At 31.6% G+C, this 22,739-nt stretch overlaps 1 protein-coding gene across 1 annotated transcript; it reads left to right on the top strand.

The window, feature by feature from the left end:
• The first annotated feature begins 439 nt into the window (after positions 1 to 439).
• On the top strand, positions 440 to 22,260 carry LOC122401768 (putative fatty acyl-CoA reductase CG5065). The gene is made up of 7 exons (XM_043404118.1): positions 440 to 894; positions 6,715 to 6,920; positions 13,650 to 13,889; positions 14,616 to 14,880; positions 18,432 to 18,734; positions 19,719 to 19,926; positions 21,250 to 22,260. Exons 2-7 carry the CDS (start codon positions 6,726 to 6,728, stop codon positions 21,551 to 21,553), a joined length of 1,515 nt encoding a protein of 504 aa, XP_043260053.1. The 5' UTR covers positions 440 to 894; positions 6,715 to 6,725; the 3' UTR covers positions 21,554 to 22,260.
• The last annotated feature ends 479 nt before the right edge of the window (positions 22,261 to 22,739 follow it).

Below are 22,739 nucleotides of genomic sequence, written 5' to 3' on the forward strand. Positions count from 1 at the left end.
AAAGTGTTGTATTGTAGAGTAGAGAATTGTTTTTTCGGGTGTATCTTGGTAAACGGACTGTAAATATATGTGTGTAAAATACAAAAATATTTTATCGTCCCCCCCTTGAAAAAAAAAATTCCAAAGAACCACTAAAGTGTCGTATTGTAGAGTAGAGAATTATTTTTCCAGATTTATCTTGGTAAACGGACTGTTAAAGAAAATTCCAAAGAATCACTGAAACGTTGTAATGTAGTATACTCCCTCAAGAAGTGTTCGTAAGTATACGTCCGCCACTTTGCGCGAGATAAATTGGGTCTAGAACGTCGAGATGCTCGTTGCCCGATAACGACTGAGTTATTGCCACGGTGAGTTTATGTTCGGTGCACGTTGATCCGAGATCGAAACAGGTCGCGCAAGGACGCGATCCACGGGATCGAGACACAAGGGAACGACCTTGAGAAGCTTAGCAAAGACAATGACTTCTCGACGGTAGATCACGCCGCGCGCCTAAGTCACTGGTCAAGTATAAGAATAACCGCCGCCAGGGATAAAGTGTTCGCCGATCGCGCGTAGACGGTCAGTCCGTGTTTGGTATACCTTCGTTATGATTCGCTAAGGGATTACCCGATACGCCTCCCGTTGCACGTAGTTTCCTCACACGATAGCTCTCCCCGTGGGACGAAACGTTTGATTCTCGCCAGACAAGTACGGTGTCGGCCGAACGAGCAACAGGGCGCACGTACAATTCCGCTCCTCTCTTCGCGATCGAACGTCTTCCCGACCGCGTTTTCCGTTCGCGATATCTCCGCTAAAAAAGAGGTAGCCGTGTGATTTGGTGAAACCGAGGCTCCAGAACGTCGACAAGTTGCTCAAACTCGTTTCGTGATTTTTCCTTCGGCTTGCTCGCTTTAGGTACGTATATCAGCATTACTGCGTATTTTACCGCCGAACGTGAACGGTACGGTGCTCGCGATTCACATGTGCGAATTATCTGGTAAGATCACGGATACGAATTCGTGCGTTTAACGATGATTCGAGGACAGTTTAAATGGACTAATTCCAGACAGTTGTAAACGATACGAAACGTTATGCGTGAGTTCGATCTTTGACGGATGAAAAATCTTTTTGGCGGTGGAATTTCTAACTTAGCGGGAAATTTTCGACACCCAAACTAACGAAGTTCGAATCACGGATACGAATTTGCGCGTTTAACGATGATTCGAGGACAGTTTAAATGGACTAATTCCAGACAGTTGTAAACGATACGAAACGTTATGCGTGAGTTCGAACTTTGACGGATGAAAAATCTTTTTGGCGGTGGAATTTCTAACTTAACGGGAAATTTTCGACACCCAAACTAACGAAGTTCGAATCACGCATACAAATTCGTGCGTTTAACGATGATTCGAGGACAGTTGAAATGGACTAATTCCAGACAGTTATAAACGATACGAAACGTAATGCGTGAGTTCGATCTTTGACGGATGAAAAATCTTTTTGGCGGTGGAATTTCTAACTTAGCGGGAAATTTTCGACACCCAAACTAACGAAGTTCGAATCACGGATACGAATTTGCGCGTTTAACGATGATTCGAGGACAGTTTAAATGGACTAATTCCAGACAGTTGTAAACGATACGAAACGTTATGCGTGAGTTCGAACTTTGATGGATGAAAAATCTTTTTGGCAATGGAATTTGTAACTTTGCTAGAGGGAAATTTTCGACACCCAAACTAACGAAGCAATCTAAGGGAAAAAAGAGAAATTTTGATCATATTTGTCAGACTGTTCATTGTCTTAAGTGATACGAAAATAAAGCAAAAAATAATCGTTCGATTATATACGCAATTTTTACTAGAAAATAATCTCTACAGCAATGATGAAAAATAAAAGATATTTACAAAGTAATGAAAACGAGTGGATAATTGTAATTAATTGTAAATCTAATTTAGCACACTTTAATAAATAGTTTATATAAAGATTGTATTGTAAATATTGATGCTTAGTATGCATTACATTATTGTTTTCTTGTTGTCATATTGCTATATACGAATAAAATGTTGGAAAACTTAAAAGAACAGGGATATATTATAATGATATCTAACGATAGAGTAAAGATAGGATTTTACAAACGGTTCTAATCGTGTAAAAAAACTAAGTGTACAAAAGTTTATCTCTTTAATCAATCCGTTAAATTTTGTAATATACAAGGTTGGTATAATATTTGAGCAGGAAATTTTATCTAATAAATATATATTTTTATATAAAATTTCCTTCTCTTTCGATTATTTCTTCTGCAATTCGTTTAAAAAAAACAACATTAATGAAGTTATTTTGGAAAATCCGTAATTTTGCACTTAGTGTGTTTAATAATGAATATTTGTACGTTGGGTAGAATTATCCCTAATGAGTATGGAATTCTCTCGAAACGTCCGGTCTGTCTAATTCGTAAATATGTGTATATATATAGTCTATTTGTATTCATAAAATTTCCAGTACGCTTTAAATACCATTTTTTTATAATAATCAATGACGAAACCGTTTTTTCGTTTCATGACAATTAATATAAGCAATAATGATACGTTTCAAAAAAATCTGGTGCCATCCGTTAATAAAAGTTTGATATCTTTGTCATATTTCTCGAAATAATTTTTGTTTCTTTATATTACACGATTAAACATTTTTGTTACTGAAGCAGATCATAAAAATTAATAGTCAAAAACACTTTTACCTCATACGAACTTTTGAATGACATATTTTAACAATTATTCTTCGTCGAGCAACTATTCAAATTGTTATCTTCAATGAAATTTTGGAAGAAAAGAAGTCTATTACATCAAGTGCATAATAACGATTCTACATCTTTAAAATGAATTCTAACAACACCAAATATAATGTGTTGCTTGTGTATATAATCTTTTTTATATACTCCCAATGTTTAATAAATTTAAAAATATCAGAGTTCAGAATCTGACTTCCCTGTCGGTGCACTTTACTTCCTGATATTACATTGAATGAACTATGTAAGTTTGGACGACTATATGTAGCAGAGCACGTAAATGATGTATTAAAAGTGAAATTTTCTGTAATTAACGATCGATGTAGCAACCACACACTGAAAGAATTCATTTTCACTGGCCCATTATTTTCTCATTTTGCGAGGAAATACAGGACAGTAAACGTTTATTGAATTAAACAAAAAACTGTATAACAAGATTCGTCTCCTTATAATCTTACTTTTTTTTTGTTAGTGCAACGATGCACCTGCAAAGTGCAATTGGAATTCTTTTTTTAATCGTACCATACGTAATATTTTATAAATTCCAACTTCTTTTGTAGGAATTGGTAGATTTAACAATTGATCCTTGTAGAAACTGGGAGATTTAATAATTTTATTGTGAAATATCTCGTAAAACGTTTATTTTACGACTTCCGTATTTTAATGGAGTACGTATGACTAGAATTACATAATCTAGCTGCAACTTCAAAAGTAAGTCGAAGAAAAACTACACATTAAAGTGAAATGCGTTTTCTTTCATTCAAAAGGAACACCTTTTCGCTAAAGTTGTGCAAAAGATAAAAAGAACCAGCTAATTAATAATCAATATACATGTAACGTGTCTTTTTTATGGTGAACATCACACCTCCAATAATTCTTAATTTGTAATGTTAAATGTTGTTAATGTCGATCCAAACGGTTTTTTAACTTTATTGTAATGTTAAGTTGAAGAATTATTTTTAAAACTCATCATCACACATATCATTTTGATTATATATATATGTTTTCCTTAATTTGATTCAACATTAATAGCAATTGACGCTAAAAATTACGAAGACATTATTATTTTTAATTTTAGTCACATTTCATGCACGACGTCGTATCAACATTATTAAGTGAAGAAAGGTTTTCTTTATGCGTAGAAAAAAAAGTCATTTGATGCATAGTTTTTCTTTAATTTAAAGTTGCATCTGGATTTGTCATTTTTTAATCGTTGATACAATAATAAAGGTTATTATTAAATTTCCAGCAGCGAATGTCAATAACATAATACTATTGCCTCAATTCAATTTCTTGTTATAACAATTTACTGTTTCAATACAAAATTTGAATTCGTTTTTCATGAGCTAACGATTTTTTAATTATGTCACTGTTGTAGCAAATAAACGACTCGTGTAAACAATATCAAGAATAAAATCGGCTTGTGTACGGTTCTGCAAACAATGCAAGGTCGTAACTGTATGCAAATCGAACGTGACATTTATTTTATACGATTGTATGCTTATCACTAACAATGACATTTGAAAATGTGTCGACGATAGAAATAAGCTGCAACCTAATTACAACAATAACATATTATAATTATATTTCAAATTATTATTCCGTCATTAACGTAAATGTGTCAAGTTAACGCAAAGCGCAAGTGGTATACTTAAATCACAAGAATCTATACAAATTCGAAACTACTTTTAAATTAATGTTGCATAAGAATTTAACAACGAATTTAAAAGGGAAACCAATAAAACGTCTACTTGTTTGATTATGTTTAATAAATGCCAAGCATGAAAACGATCGACTAGAATTTTGGATAAGCATCAACAATATGTGATGTATATGTATATTAGGTAACATAAATTCCTAAAGATACAAAAATCGTTAGCGTAATACGTCATTTAATGAATAGTAATGTTTTACTATCATGTAGTATATTCTGTTTCTATTTAATACGTTTACTGTCACACCAGTTGTCCCTGTTCAGGAATATCCTTGACATTTTTTCAAATTATGTTATTTTGTATTATTCCTAATATCAATGATATTATTTAACAATTTACTTGTATGTTCCAAGAATATAATCCATAATTATCTAAGGTCTAATCCTTTCTAATAAAACTTAGCAACATATATATAGTCATATAATGTGGCAATTTATAAAAAGAACTATAATTATTTTAAAAAATTTGTATATAATTATATAATGAATTCTATTTTAAGTATAATGGGTTTGCTGCATTCACGTTTAGAAAAATAGAAATTATTCAATAATAACCACAGGTGTCGGTTCACTCTCAGAAAGCTGTGAAAATAAAATTATACATTCAAAAATTAACATAATATATCTAAAAAATTAGTAACAACAACAAATATTTTTAGTTGTAATATCTAGATTAAACGATATCTAAATGAACTCAAAATAGGAAACTCATTATTATTTATGAGAGATAGAATGAATTTAGTGGACTAAAAAATCTCAATTTAATTATTTATTTACAAACTTCATAGATAATGAATAATGGAGACTCGGCTTAACGATACTTATTATGGGAATATATGAACTAAACAAATATATATATTATATTATATATGTATATTAAATATATTAATGTGTTTTAATAAAATAAATTAATAAATCTTAAAATATAGGATACGTCATGATTTAATACATTGATATTTTCAGTATGTTTTCTTGCAGTCTAGGTATTCTTAATCTAGTTAATTAAGCTGATAGATACTGACGTAAAAGAGACAATAATAAAAAAAATGAACGATATTAATGATGTAAGTATTTTTATACACTCAGTTCAAGAACTTGTGCACGAGTAAAATTACAATCGATTAAGAAAAATCAAAGTAGAGTGTTTAAAATAAACGATAAATATAGTTTTTAGAAACTAAATGGTAATGCTCATTAAATTCTACAATATGTACTTGATATTACCATTTATATGAAATTAACTTTATGTGATAATCACTATTATTTTCATTACATATGAATATATATTTAGTTTAAATTACTATTTTGAAATTAACTTTTACAAAATTACTGTTAAATTAGAGTTCCATTTCGTTCGTGAAATCTACACGTACACTGTGTTCTATTTTAATTAAGACAATTGTCAATATTATTAGCTATGTCAAAAAATATTTCGGGAATGAATAAAAGTACTTTAATAAATTTGACGTCACCATAATATCTCTGAAAATATAAATTATGTAAAAAGTGTTACGAAAAGCAAATGTTATCTTCAACGAATGCAATATCTATACAAGGTATTCCGTTATTCGTAGTGCACCGATCAAATAAGTTGAAAATGTGGAATAAAATTTTATCTTGTAATGCTTCGTTTTCGAGATAATGGTATTTGACAATTGAACTACACGTAAATACACAAAGACGTGATCTCCCAAAATTAGCGCGAAGAATACTAATTCTAATCGATTGAGTTGTTCATTGCATAAAGAACATTAACACTGCTTGCTTCAATTTTATTTAATCGAATTGGTCAAATGATATCCGTTTTAGAGTCGACTAAAAACGTATCACGACGTTGTTCAGAATCGTCTCAGCTACCCCCCATTTCCGGTTCTTACACTATTTACGGGACACCCTGTAGAACCTGAGCTTACCCTGTTCAAAATACTAATGATACGACATTAGTAAAAAAAAGATGGATACAACGCTAGAAAAAAAAATATCCACGTCAAGTTGGATTCGACTTAGGGTTAATAAGTCGATTGTATTAGTTGATGTTCGTTCCTAAGAGCCATTGTCTTAGCTTCCGCATTTAAAAAGACGTATTTAATACGTTAAATTGCGTCACTGGCTGCGAACGTGGTATTTGCATCTCGGGAAATACCGGAGTTTCGCAAAACAAAGAATATATCTTCAGTTTGATCGTCGTTGGTATGCAGCCGGTGCGTCTGTCCCTAATTTATATCCCTTTGTTTCGCAGCGTTTCCGGAAATGGAATCAAAAATTACATCTGTAGCAGAATGGTATCGTGGCCGAAATATCTTTATCACCGGAGGCACTGGATTTATGGGGAAAGTTTTAATTTACAAACTAATGCTCAGCTGTCCGGACCTTGGCAACGTTTTCGTACTGATCAGAAAGAAGAGAGGAGTTGAACCACAGGCCAGGCTACAACGCATACTACAGGTAATCTCAAACGATACATTTTAATTTCGTTCATAGCACAATCATACCCCAACTCAGAGTAACTCGACAAAATATTTGCACTCTCGGTTGTTCGAAGATAATTGCTTGTAAAAAAGTAAAACATCAATGTCATGTTCATTTTGTAGTATTTTATTGTGCATGAAATCAATATGCACACTTAGACATGTTAATAATTTATCGTTCGAAATAATATGAGAACAAATGAAAATTTCGTAATCAAAAAATAAATTTATATTTCCACGCAGGTGAGATTACGAAATATGTTTCCCCATAGCATCAACAATTGCTTCTAGCTGTCTTGGGATTGATTCTATAAATTTGGTTTTGTAATATTTGATGAAATTTTTGACTATTCCTCGATAAAAGCGATTATTAGTCATTTTTCTTTTTCTGATTTCTGGGGTGAAGTATCAATTTGTTTAGACACGTTGTATAAGCTCTATTCCTTTGTTTTTTTTTTAACAGTATGTTTGGAATCATGGCTCTGCTGAAAATAATATTTTTCTCCCAAACTCAATTTGATTACGCTTTCAAATAAATTATTATAAAATGTATATAGCAAGATTGTAGTAAATTCTAATATGTACTAATAAATATTAATAGTTAACTACTTTTATCCAATGATAATTTAAATAATCAAGTTCACATTAATTATTTATTTATACAAATACATACTCAAAAATGTTTATAGAATCGAACGTAAAATTGATAATAAGTATATTTTTTAAGATTTCATAACTATTGAAATGGGGACAGGAGATTCCTTCGTAACGTAATATTACGTCAATATCTACGAATGTATTAATATTCATTCACGTAGGTATAGAAAGCATGGTTTTCGTTAGGGACGTCAATAAATTAAACTGTATTTATAATTCTGTGGTCCTTTTAAGAAAACAACATTGACCTATTCTACGTATTTCTCAAATATATTTTGACTACTTAATCACAGACGTAAGGACAAACGTAAAATTATTCGTAATTTCAACATTTTCAATTGAATCTGGGTTATCTTTCGGTGTACACATTAATAATAGGTGAATATGTAATTCTCTTTAACACGTTGATCGTCAAATTCATAAAATATTCTACGAGACTAACATTTTGCTCTCGTTAGACGATTGGAAACCGCTCAATGTAACATTTGTTGTGGTATTTTTTTTTTAGCTTCATCGAAATTTTTGTATTTTTTGTAATTTTTGTAAGTGCTTTATAAACAGTCCTGTAACTCATGCATGAGTGTTATATGAGTATGAACTCTCTAGGAAATATTCTAAAGGAATTTTACAATCGCTGAAAATTTCGTGGTATAAATATAACAGAAATTGAGAATAAAGACGTTATTAACGAGCTTAAATGAAATATAAAAACTTGAGGATATAATCGATTCCCAGATTCACGGGAAATCGACCTTGACGACGACACTTAATCTTCGATTTACCTTTCTCTGAATCGACAATATTATCATCTTCGAAGGCTACTTGCGGTTTACTGGGAATGTTATTAATTCAAACTATTCGTCGTAAATGCCTAAAGTTGTTCAGATAACAAATTGATTAACTAAATTAAACATTTTAACGAAAGAAATTAATATAAAATTAATATAAATTAATAAATATAAGCTTTGAAAACTTATATTTAAAAAATCTTAATTAATTATCTGTAAATCTTGCAATATACAGGACTTCCTTCCGAATACTTAAATCTGAATTTAAATATTGTCGAAGATGATTGTGATTTCCTATATAATTATCTAAGCTGAAAAAAATATTATGGGATTTTCTATGTCGAACGAATAAATTTTATTGCCAATTAATTATTGACGAAACTTTTCTTTGCCGTTTAGTTTTCAAAGAAATCGCAAAATGATAACAGTATTTTTGAATTACAAATTTTTTCGTCTCTAGACAATGAGTATCTGTTATAAATTATGAGAGAAGCAATACGAATGCATCATTTGTATATTCTTAGAGGAAGAGACATTCTAACGTATTTACCTTGAACAACTAGTAAATTATACATGATAAGAATAATGTTTTTCATACAAAGTTGCATAGCTTCCTTATTTCCAGATGGAGACTACTTACAGCAGTGTATATTATAACAGTAAAATAAACAGTATGAAATATAAAAGAAATTTACACTACCTATTACCATTGTGATTTTAGTTGTATTTCAATCTCTAGAAATAATCTATTTTCTATTTTTATCTTGATTTTAAAAGCTATAAAAGTGAATAGAAAACATAAAAATTCAAATACATAATTGGTTATATTTATAATTGTCATAAACACGAATACTTGAATTTTCACTTAACTATATTTCATCAAAACGTTGAAAAAACGAAATGCAAGAACTTCGAATTAGAGATTTTTTAGGAAACTGAGGCTCTTCTGGTAAATATTTTTCTTTCAATCTTTTTTTTATCGTTTTTCTGAAAACTATTTATAGTGCTTGGCATTCACACGACTCTATCTTGTAGCAAATGGATTCCGAGAATTTGAAAAACAGGTTTATATACGGCAACTTTTAAGACAAAACATCTGAAACATGATTCAGCTTTTTCAAGGGACCAAACCATTCAACGTACAGCGAAAAGTTCAAATCGATTATGCGACTAGTTTTCGTGTAATAATATTGCAAACGCAACGTCAAGGAGAACGTCGTTCGAGCGATTTCAATGCGTGATAAGAGTATCATAATTGGGCTCGAACTTCCAGAAAGATACGATTCTAAGAATAAATTTCAATAATTATTATTCGCAGGGTATTAAAAGTTAATGAAGAATGTAAACATAAAAAATATAAAGTATCTAAGAGAAGAAGAGTAACGTTAATCAAAAATTAATTTAAAGACAAACATTTGTTACTCGTAAAGTAGAAATTAAAGTTTGAATTTCTAAAATGAAATCATAGTTGACAGTAAACTAAACCTAAAATAGAAGTTTAACTGAGTAATTGTTCGATCGAGATACGTTGCTAATAAATCTGCCTAAGACATTTTTACTTTTTATCTGTTATTATGTGAATAAAATAATTTTAATTCACTCTTGTGACGAAGTAAATAAAAGAAACTAAAGTTTTATATTTACACCTTCACTCGTGGAGGCGCAAGGTCTTCCGTGAATTGCGTCTGAAATTTAAGGCAGAAAAATTCACGTTTGACCTTGCAATGAATTCCGATTCAATTTTTATTCGCGGAACAAAGAAATGGATCTTTAAAATCAATTTTTATTGTGTCTGCATAAGTGGAAGGAAATTTAAATTTGATAATTACCTATACGATTACTATTATATTATATTATTTTGACAATTAAATATTAGCTATATTTTGTAAATAGTTTGCAGGCAAGCGACCTTCTAAAAGATATATTAAACGAGTTTTATTTCAAATTGTTAAACTTTAAAATGTCGATCGAAACGTGTTTAGGAATGAGCGAATATTATTGAGGTAAAAAGTCGTTTGTGATAATTAATATAAACTATCTCCAATGACAAGGCACAAATAAACGATTTAATACCTCGCATGTCACATAATTTATAAAAATATATTATCAGCAGACATGTTCTTATGAATATTTAGTATGTATTTTTAATTCCACGAAAACTGACGAATCTATAGTATATTGATCGCTTCTGTTTTGGCAGGTAAAATAATTTTTGTAACACGATTTAAATTTACTAGTCTGCATGAAAACGAATATACGACTGAAGCGGAACAATATTTCATATAAAAAAAAGAAACATTCAAATTTAATATAGTCGCCTAAAAAGTCTATGTACATTATTAATAAAATCTGTACCTGTCTTTCCAATTCTGACAATGTTCTATTTACTAACAAAATTTTGTTAATATTAAAGTGTAGACAAGAAATGGTACACAATTTTTGGAAACGAAGCTCAGAAAATACTTCAAGCACTAATTGGAATTCATTAAAATGCTGTTCGCAAAATGTAAATACAGGTTCCAATATATAACTTAATTACAGAATTGTAGAAAGAAGGTCGATCGAATCGGGAAATTGCTCAAACGGTGAAAAAATCACATTCTATGATGCAGTATGTTCTAACGAGATACAATGAAACCGGATCTCTCCAAAACCGGAAACGAGCAGGTCGTTCTTCAGTATTAGGATCACACCATAAACGTGTTATTTTACAATTAATTAGGTGTGAATCAAGAACGGGTTCTTGGAATTTAGTAGAAATGATCGAAGCTGATTAAAATATAAAAATAACATCTGAAACGCTGTGTAATGTCAGAAAAAGAAGTTACAAATATCGTAAGGCCAAAATAAAACATTCTGTATTATAGTAATTGGAGTCAGCAATACAGTGGTGATAATGTGAGTCAATATAAACGAACATGTTCTTGAGGACGTTTTCTTGAGCAATGTTTTATATACAGGGTGTTCGGCCACCTCTAGCAAAAATTTTAATGAGCGATAGTAGAGGCAAAAATAAGACGAAAATCAAGAATACTAATTTGTTGGTGGAAGCTTCGTTAAAAAGTTATTAACGTTTAAAGTGCCGCTCTTACTGAATTTTTTTCTCGAAAATGCGCAAGATTTCGGGGGTATGTCTATTCACCAAAAATGACTGTAATTGAACCCTACAACCGAAAATAATTTTTCCACAACGATTTGCAAATTTTTAATTTTCTCGAATAATTTCACACCTTCTCTATTTTTTTTCTTGAAAGTGGGCAGGATTTCGTGGGTATGTCTAATGACAAAAACTGATTGTAATTGACCCCCGCAACCGAAAATAATTTTTCCACAACGATTTGCAATTTTTTTTCTCCGTTGAAAAATTTAGGCACCTAATTGGATTTTCAGTAAGGAATTTTTTTCTCGAAAGTGCGTACGATTTCGGAGGTATGTGTAATGATAAAAAATGATTGTAATTGATCCCCGCAACCGAAAATAATTTTTTTAAAACGATTTGAAAAATTTTTTTTTGCCGAAAAATTTCAGCACCTACTCGATTTTTTTTCTCGAAAGTAGATAGGATTTCGGAGGTATGTGTACTCACCAAAAATGATTATAGTTGACCCCCGCAACCGAAAATAATTTTTCCAGAACGATTTGAAATTTTTGAATTTAATTGTTAATAACTTTTTAACGAAGCTTCCATCAACAAATTAGTATTCTTGATTTTTGTCTTATTTTGGCCTCTACTATCGCTCATTAAAATTTTTGCTAGAGGTGGCCGAACACCCTGTATATATTTTGTTATTTATACACAAACTTCAAGTATTTATAGGAAATGTCTCCTACGAAGGGAGATAATTATTGACCAGACCAAGACAATGATTGTCCAATCACTAATATAAAACTAAAACTAGTATTAACTGATTTTACAAACGAAATAAATAAGATAAATATATATAACATAAAAATGAAACATTTAGAATATAAAATGATAAAGAAAAATGTACTATCGACTAGTTATAACAACTTCCTTATAAAGGAGGATGTTAAAAGTTCAATAATTTTGACATCGTCTGGAAATGAAAAATGCAGGCAAAAGATTTAAGAATCTCTTAAGAAGCAAAAAATGTCCTTAAATAAATACTACTTTCCCCCCTAACTCCCTGAGAAACACTTAGGGTAAAAAATATCAAAAGGTTTTTCTTCTTACTTGTTACTATTCAATATTTTTAATTTAAGACAACAAATACTGTGGCCCTCCATAATCTCCATTTTTATTTATAAATTTAATAATTTATAGCAGAATATTTTAAAAACTTACTGCCATTCTTAAAATGCGTTTGACCTAATTACTGTCAAGTTGGAAGAACCCATTACTGTCTCCTTAATCAAAAATCAAATTTATGTATTAATGAAGTTCGATGATACTTCTGTCGTGCAATTATTGTAATGTTGTAATATTATAAACATTGTATATGTAATATACAAATGAAAAATTAGGTTTGCTCCACACAGACTATAAATAATTTGGTATTTATTTGTTTATTTGGTATGTTAAGTAGAACAGTTTAAGGTGACAGTAACTGGATCGTTTATACTACCCACCTCTAAGGAATGTTTTCACCTTGAAGAACTGAATTGTCGATAAAAAGAAATTGCCCGATACTTGTCTCGAGGTCCCTACGGCCCTGCAAAATTGAAAAAAAATATCGAAACTTCTCGAGTTACCGAAATTCTCTAATAAGTAAAATGGAGAAAATATTCTTTGTACACCACCATCTGTGTTAATGGTTTGTGTACGATAACTTTTTTCTTTGACTGTACATTTGCTGACAGTATATTTATTTTTATCAAGGTTTGTCCATACACAGTTACTCAGGCAATTCGATAAGTTACGATCTGTAATGCGTCCACGAACGAAAGTGAAAGGGACGATAATATTGAAGGCATGCGGCCGCTAATTTCGCCACGTTTCGTTACAAAGTTTCAGAGAAAACCACACTGGACAGGTGTTGTTTCGTTATAAGGAAATCAAGACCACGCTTAAGAGTAAATCGTTAAATACCGTTACAACGAAGTTCACGATTCTCCTTTCTGTTTCGCTTAATCGTCGCATTTAGTGTCGTAAACTATTGCCAGAACGAAAAGAGCTATCCGCTCAATGGAATTACTCACTACCGACGTTCCCATAATCGTTTGAGTTACGCAATTCGCCGAGTGTCGCGTTTTCCTTCTAGACAATGACATTTAACGAGAGATGGATTGGTTGCTTTTAGGAAGAACCATTAAAAACGATCAACGAGAAGTATCCAGAAAGGTTAAAGAAACTCATACTGGTTTCTGGCGATACCATAGACGACGACCTCACATTATCCACCGCCGATAAGGAAAGATTGCTACGAGAAGTCTCTGTGGTCTTTCATATGGCGGCAAACGTGAAATTTGATTTGACATTGAAGGAGGCAGTGACGATGAACGTTATGGGCACCCAAAACGTCGTAAATCTTGTGAAAGAGGTGAATATCTTTTCAAATTCTTCCTAAAGAAAACGCAATTTAACGTCTTTCGATGCTCACATTTTTCCGATCTATCGCGCCAACAATAATTCATTTTCTTTATTGAATTTGTCTCAGAGCCATATAATAATATGGTTTTGTTCATTACAATTTTGTGACGTTTCTAATGTAGAATTTTAAAGAAAACTAATAACTAAAAACTGTTTCTACGAGTGGAAAACGTATTATTCAAATGTGTTATTTAAAGCGATTACGTTCTATGTTGTCGAGAGTAAAAATTTCATTTATAATTTATAGCCTATGATATTTATAAGACTGCAAAAATCATTATTGCGAAGGAAAAGGTACAACGTTTAAGATGCACAACAATACTTTTATTCATCCTTCGACTAAAATATTTGTAATTGTATATGTAACACGTTAAACATAAATATAGCTTGTTTAGACGATCATCCTAAAATTGATGAAAGAATGAATTTTTATAGTATAATTACATTTATAATATTTCAACCATTAAAGTGTTCAGATATTCGACAAGAAATTCTACCCCTACTCCAAACCCACGTACAAATCTGAAAAAATAATTTTCATCGTAAAAAATTGTGCACAATTCACATGTACACTAATGCACATCTGTTGAATAATGAGTCCAATCTCCCTCAGGCATGCTTTCTACCAACTTTTCTACTTACGAATATCTGGAGATAACTTGTAAATTGTTTCTAGATGCCACACTTAGTGTCGTTCATCCACGTTTCGACAGCGTATAGCCAATGTACCGAACCGGTGCTCGAGGAAAGATACTACGAGTGTTCAGAACAGCCGGAAGTCGTGATAAACACCGTAAAGAATCTAACGGACGATGTTCTTCATGCAATGACGCCGAAGATATTGCACGGTCAGCCGAATACATACGCTTACAGCAAAGCTCTCAGCGAGAATGTGGTTCAAAAATCCAATCTTCCTGCGGGCATTGTCAGACCTTCGATAGGTAAACACCGTTTCTGTCTACGTCGATTAATTCTGAACCGTCCTCCCAACGAGTTACGAAACTACAGGCTCGACGAGGACACTGACCACGGTTGACGTACGTTCCTTTCTAAGGAATTACAGTTTAGATTTTGATAGATCCTGGCAGCCCGTTCGTAGTAACTCTCTTATGGTACGATTGAGATTACAAGTTTTTTTTTTTTAGACATTTGCGCAACGTTCAAACACGCCTTCGACCAAGCCTCAATTTTCCTCGATGAAAGTCTGACCTTCTCGACCTTCTTCAGGACTTACACGTTCGATATTTTTTGTACGTTGCGTAACTTTCGAAGTAAAGCTTTCATTATCGAAACTGGAAAGGTACGCGTCTGTTTTGTCAAGAAAGTGATGGAATAATGAAATAGTAGGTCGTCCTGTAAGTTCATGCTTCTCGATATTCTGAAATTGACGAGGATAAAATTTGTAATTTAATTGAAAACAAAGAAAATTTGTCTGCTCAGGGAATTTTTGTCATTTTAAACATACTAACATCAATGTTTCATAGAAATTTGAAAGAAATAGATTGTGTCAGAGTTCGATGTTTGGAATCCGCACTGTTTGTATGAATATTTTTGTTAGCATATAATAAAACCGAATCTTATAAGAAATAAAACACAACAATCACCAGGCTTATTAAATTTGAAAATGTACGATAATTTGAATGATAATAAATAATAATAATTTGTATGATAAATGTAAACGTTTTAATGAAAAGCGTAGAACTACATTTTAATAAAAAATCAAATAAGTTTTGTAGCGACGATATAATAGCTTTGACAAAGGAAAGGGAGTTGTCGAACGAGAAGAGGTTTACTGTTTTTCATAAAATTTCATTATGTGTTTAAAATATTGTTTCAAGTAGTACAAAACGAACATATGGGACGATCTAATACTTATTATACCATGGCATATCGTATATTTTGTATTTAATAGAGGGTGGATTGCTAATTAAAGTCTCTAATCCTCTAAAATATGTTTGAGATAAAAAGAATTAATGGAACTTATCTCAGAGTTAATTTACTGTACTCCAAATGTACATACTTATTTTTCTACATAATCACCTGTGTTTAATGCAACACATTTTTACATATGCTCTATCTACTTTTTCATTTCAATCATACAGAAACATTCTGCTTTACTCTCGATCCAATTGTGGATAGTAACTCGAACTTCGATACTCGATGAAAAATGTTAACTTTTTAATACCTCCATCGACTATGAGAACAACCAGATGACTGTTGATGCTCGATTGGAAGTTAAAAATTCTATTACTGATCGTTGCTTGATACGCAACTCTAAAGTCGAACTCATGATAAATAATATTGTTTTGCAATTAATCTACACAGAAAATTGAAGGTTTACATGTTTTTCTACAAGAATTTACTCGACATGAAATCAATACAAAATATTTGAAATTTACAAGAAACGCTTATAAAGGGTGTTCGGGCACTTCTGGGAAAAATTTGAATGGGAGATTCTAGAGGCCAAAATAAGACGAAAATCAAGGATACTAATTTGTTGATTGAGGCTTCGTTAAAAAACTAGAGAAACATTTCCGGCCCACAGTATATTTTCGGTAAAGAATTTTTTCCTCGAAAGTACGTAGGATTTCGGGGGTATGTGTATTCACAAAAAATGATTGTAATTGATCCCTGCAACTGAAAATAATTTTTCCAGAACAAATTTAAATTTTTTAATTTTGCCAAAAAATTTTAGCACCTACTCGAATTTTTTTTTCGAAAATGCATAGGATTTTGGGGGTATGTCTATTCACCAAAAATGATTGTAATTGACCCCCACAACTGAAAATAATTTTTCCAGAATGATTTAAAACTATCCAATTTTCAGGGTAGTAGACAGTTATGATCAGACATTATATTTTCAGCAATGAATTTTTTTCTCGAAACTGGTTAGAATTTCGGGGGTATGTCTATTGGACAAAAATGATTGCAATTGATCCCCGCAACTGGAAAAATTTTTTTAAAACCATCTCAACTACCCCCCGTCGATTTTTCTTGAAAATTCCTTTTTGATTTTTAGTAATGTTGTTTGACACCCTACAGAAAAGTTGTCTAATACTTTTTTGTAGGTACCCATGAGCACTACTACAGAAAAAAGTTTCATTGAAATCTATTCACTATTGTAGGAGTTATGGCCGTTTGAAAATTAGACCATTATTACGGAGTTTTTCTTATTTTGCGAGGTCAAGGAATAACTTTTCGAATATTTTTGGAACTTCTACGTATTCTCCACTAAAATACGCGTAGTTTTTATTTTGAAACATTAAAATCGTCCAATCCGTTCAGGAAGAAATTACCGGGGTACATTTCTGGCCGTACATTACGTTTTCGTTTCGGAATTTTTTTCTCGAAAGTGCGCAGGATTTCGAGGGTATGTCTATTCACCAAAAATGATTGCAATCGACCCCTGCAATTAAAAATAATTTTTTTAGAATGATTTGAAACACGTGAAATTTCAGGGGAATTATTCATTCATGATCAGACATTATATTTTCGGTAACGAATTTTTTTCTCGAAACTGGGTAGGATTTTGGAGGTAGGTATATTCACCAAAAGTGATTGTAATTGGCCCCCGCAACGAAAAATAATTTTTTCAGAATAATTTGAAATTTTTTAATTTAATTTTGTAATAACTTTTTAACAAACCCTCAATCAACAAATTGATATTCTTGATTTTCATCTTATTTTGGCCTCTAGAATCTCCCATTAATATTTTTCTCAGGGATGGCCGAATACTCTGTATATTCGTCCTCAAACATTTCAGTAGCCGATTTGAAAGAAAAGATCGCAGATATTTGGCAAAACAGCGAAATTATAAAAAATGTGATCAAACGATGTGTAGGTACATACCATTCCAGAACGAATACAAGCATTAATCAAAGCAAAGGGAGGAAATGCACGTTATTAACCTATATTTCGTGTATTTTTTACATATAATATTATTATTTAATATACATGTTATCAAAGCTCACCTTGCAATTTGATTAAAAGCATTAAGAAAGTTGAAAATTTTGCCTCTCTTCGATGTCACGGGACTGTAATAGTTTCTATGATAATATTTGTTAACACTTTTGAATAGTACTGAAGATGACTCAAACTCTGAAGTTAAACGTTTGATGCTGAACATTTTGCTTGTTCAGGACCGTAAACCAACTCGTTCTTGTTTGTTGATGGTTTTCCTATGGGTTTGATGGACTTTTATATTGATCAAAACCCAATATTTAGTTGGTCGACCAAACCTGTAGTTGAACTTTCGATAAACATTCACGTGAATGGGGGGGCTACTTTCAGAAAATGAATAGTTGCTCTATCATGCTATCGACGAAATAATAGGTACCTTGGTACGTCAAATGGGTACCTTGGCGCGTCAAATCAAAATGTGTGTCAAAAAAAAGAAAGGCACCGTTGACTGTGTCATTTGCCCCTTAACTGGCAAGAATTTTATGATTCATAAACTCGTTCAATTAATAAATGAATATTTTTCAAATTCTAGTGGTGGGATCGTTAAAAGAACCGGTAGTTGGTTGGGTAGACAATATAAACGGACCTATGGGATTAATGATAGGGGGTGGAAAAGGAGTGATCAGGATTATGCTCTGCGACTACGACTGTTTGTTGAATATAATTCCCTGTGACATGGCGATCAACGCGATGATCACGTTTGCAAGGAAAATAGGAATGGAAAAACCTAAGATGCCAATATATATGAACGTGGCTAGTGGATCTGAGAATCCACTCTCTTGGGGTTATGCCATAGAAAGTGGAATTAAATGGACAAGGAAAAATCCATTCTCAGGTTCGTGAACTACTAAATTAAAAGAAAAAGTAACAAATTATTGCATTAATAAGAGAAAAACCAGTATTGCCCTCTTTCAATTTTAGGGAGGATTCTTGTGTAATAGATCAAAAAGGTAGCTAATATTTACGAATTTTTTTGTAACCGTCGTCAATTTCGATTGCATTTTTTCGAGGGAATAAAAAACCATCTTTGTATTATAGAAAATAATTCTTTTATGTCGATTCTTTTTATTATTTATTAATTAATATAGTATCTTGGTGACTTCTTGAACGTTGTAACTCCTGTTTGCGTCTTGTATATGTTTATCCCAATGCAAGAATCAAACAACTTTCTTAAAGTTAGATAGTTCACGCTGGTATTGAATCTGTTTTTAAAATAAAAATACAACGTACGATCTACAAGTTTATAATGTTTGCAATGTTACAATTGCTGTACGAATGTGTTATATACTTATTTGACATTATTGAGTTATATTTATTTTGCTACGTTTTTATTTTATTACACGAGAGAATTATTAATGGAAAGCGGAGAAAAAACCTGAAACTAAAATTTTATTTGAAATTAATTTGCCAATTATATTTTTCTCAGATGCTAATTTAAAGAATATCGTTTTAAGAAAATCGTTGTCTACTGCTTGTCGTTTCACATTCTGACACGTCTTAGAAATTGGCCTGTAACTGTTATTTTTGCGAATTCAATTTAAAGATCTTGGGCATTTACTTTTGAAATGTACTTATTATTTACGAGAAAAAATAAAACTCGATTTATTGAACCAGAGAACACGAACATCCCCCCTTAAAAAAACCAAATCTATACCGCTACACGAAAAATGCTTAATTTTATTTAAATAAACATAATTCGTAATCATTACGAGAAAGTGGCAAAAATTTGGAAATTCATTTTTTTAAGCGATATAAACTTTTTGGAATACATCTAAGTCTTCAAATTGACACTTGGAATAATTGAAAATTATTCTTGCAGGTCTTCTGTGGTACCCAAACGGAAGCTTAACTTCGTTGAAGTTATACTTTTGGGTCTGTGTAATCCTGTTTCATTTACTACCAGCGTATATCATAGACACGATAATCACGTTAACTGGAAACAAACCGTTTCTGGTGAAGGTACAATACAAAATCAACGCCGCTATCAAATTGATGTATTACTATACTACGAAGGATTGGCACTTTCGGTAGACAAAATTATATTAAAATTTTATTTTCTCTCTATACGTAGTGGCCCAGTATCGATGATACAATGAAAAAAAACGGGGATGATTCTACGTGAAAGAAACAAACAGAAAATAAAGAATAGAATTTTTTCATTTGAGGCAACGTTTTCGAGAGAATCGATTTTGAATATACTCTCAACTAAGAAACTGCTCTCAATAACTTAACTTGAAAGTCTATAACTGCTGTAACTCGTTGATTAATAACTTACGATTATTAAATGGAACTACTCAAGATCGAAACTTTTTAAATTTCACATTATAATTAGCTCTCGATGGTTGTAAAAATAGTTATTCAGTAACGTTTCGTTTGTCATAGATACATAAAATTGTTATATAAGACTTCATTGTATACAATCTGATCAATGTTACTAAACAAATAGTTTTTCCTAATTCAATAGTTTATCTATGATATTCTAAAAGAATGCACGTAAGACTAGCAACATATGTAAGTGATTTTAAATTTGTATATCCTTCGAAAATTAACTCTAATCTAGTGCCCATTATGTTATCTTTGACTTTAAGTACAGTTAATATAAACTACGTAGTGTGACTCAAAGAAGGAAATCTCCCTAATCAGTTGGTAACGTGTTAGCGGTAGTCGAATGAATCTAGATACAGATGTAATATTAAATCAGACATTTATGCAAACAAATAATACACAAAAAAAATTTGTTTAATTAAATGTCCAAGTTCAATTATACTTATGACAATACTATAACATTCATGATCTTGATAATGACTTGTAAAGACAGTAATTTGCATGCATTTTTTGTTTAAAAAGTAGTGACATCAAATATAAATATTATTAATATAATTTCGTTAATTTTAAAAAGATTTTACTTTTAGAAAATACAATTTAAAAAAATCGATTTCTTTAAGTCTCTCTAATATATTTAAGAACTATAATCAGTAAATATTTTAAGTCGATTTTCTCGAAAGCAAAGATTCAAATGAAAAAGTTGTATTATTTATTTTCGATTTGTTTCTTTTATGTAGGATCATCCCCTTTTCTTGTATTATCAAGGTTGGGACACCCTGCACTAAAATTTCATCAAAAAATTGATTTGGACTATCTTGGACTCATAGTAACCAATGTCGCTAATCTCAGTATTGCATTCTTTTCATAGTTTTTTTGGGGAACCTTACGATAACAGGTTACACGATTCAGGAGTGTCCAAATCAACTTCCATTTTTCAATATATCTCTAACTTTATTGAAATAACACAATGCTGATATAGATTCTGTCCAAATATTTAAACGCTAATATTTCTCTGCTCTTTTTAGAAATGATCGAATGAAACAACTGCAGCTCGAGTTGAATCCATCCGATAGAGAAGTATTCTTTATGGACACGGCGGTAATTTCCTGGGACGATTTCATATGTATATATTTACTAGGCGCTAGGGAATACTTTCTGAAAGACGATCCTTCGACTTTACCTCGCGCACGAAAAATTCTTAATTACCTATACTACGCCGATACGTTCGTGAAAACCATTTTCACCATTTTCGTTGTATGGATCGTATATTCTTATTTAAGCCCTTATAAAGAACTGACTGCGACAACTTTCGATGTTCATGAAATTTAGATATACTTTAAAGTAATATTATGACTTTATCTCGCGGTGACAATATTTCTATATGTTTACCCTGCATTTAAATTTCAATCGTGCGTTTGTTCCTTTTACCGATCAAGTTTAACTTTCATTGTCTCTCTTGACGAAGACATGTCAGAAAGAGGAAGATTCGCAATTGTTCTCCCAAACAAGAGAAGAATTATGTCTAACGTCGCGATACACAGAACCACTTTAACGTTGAAATACTGAAGTAGGAAGTGTCATAAGTAATAAGTAATATTTTGTCAATAATGCATGTTGGTTTCTTGTGTTTGTATTCACTGTTCTTACAGAGTTTCACATTTGCTATAATTGTGTCTCTACGATATTTACATGTTGAAAAGTTTTTCAACGCTATCTTTGTTTCACAAGATTAATTTTAGTTTCTTCAATCATAAACCACCGTTGTTGCAACAATTATGAATACATTTACTTTTCATACGCGACGTATACTATGTGATGATAATTACAGAAATGCAATTAAACATTTATAGAATATGCTTAATTATTCTTGTATGCTTTTAACATATAAGATGCAGTATGGTCTTTAAAGAATGTACTGATAAATAAATGCAGTATGATGAGGTGACTGTATTAATAATTTATTTTACAAAATTAGCCATAATGCGAAGCAAATTAAAACGAAACGCATACAATCGTTTCTTGTATTAGTCATTTAATATAATTAAACTAAGTTATTAAACAAAATCTTGTGAATGTAATTAAATTTGTAAATTCGTGAAACTTGCAGTCCAGATGTAATTAGAAAGAATTATCAAGGATTGTTCTTAAATATATTTGTAAAAATATACAGGTTGTTCGGCCACCTCTTGCAAAAATTTTAATGAGCGACAGTAGAGGCCAAAATAAGACGAAAATCAAGTATACTAATTAGTTGATGGAGGCTTCGTTACAAAGTTATTAACATTTAAAGTTCCGCCTGAATCATGGCAACCATCGAGCATATGCGTAAGCGTAGGAGGTCAGGAGACGATGTATTACAGGAACCGAGTTTACCGACTTATCGATCGCCTTTCGTGTTTGCGTCAACTCTCAGGACGGCGACCGTGGTACGTTGAATGAAATCCGACAGCCTCTCGTTTTTGCGTCAACTCCCAGGAAGGTAAACGCATATCGTCGAATAGGATTCAACCTGTCT

The sequence above is a fragment of the Colletes gigas genome, unplaced genomic scaffold (assembly GCF_013123115.1).
Source record: "Colletes gigas isolate AHSC1104 unplaced genomic scaffold, ASM1312311v1 Colletes_gigas_Sc00028, whole genome shotgun sequence".
Classification (NCBI taxonomy): Eukaryota; Metazoa; Arthropoda; class Insecta; order Hymenoptera; family Colletidae; genus Colletes; species Colletes gigas.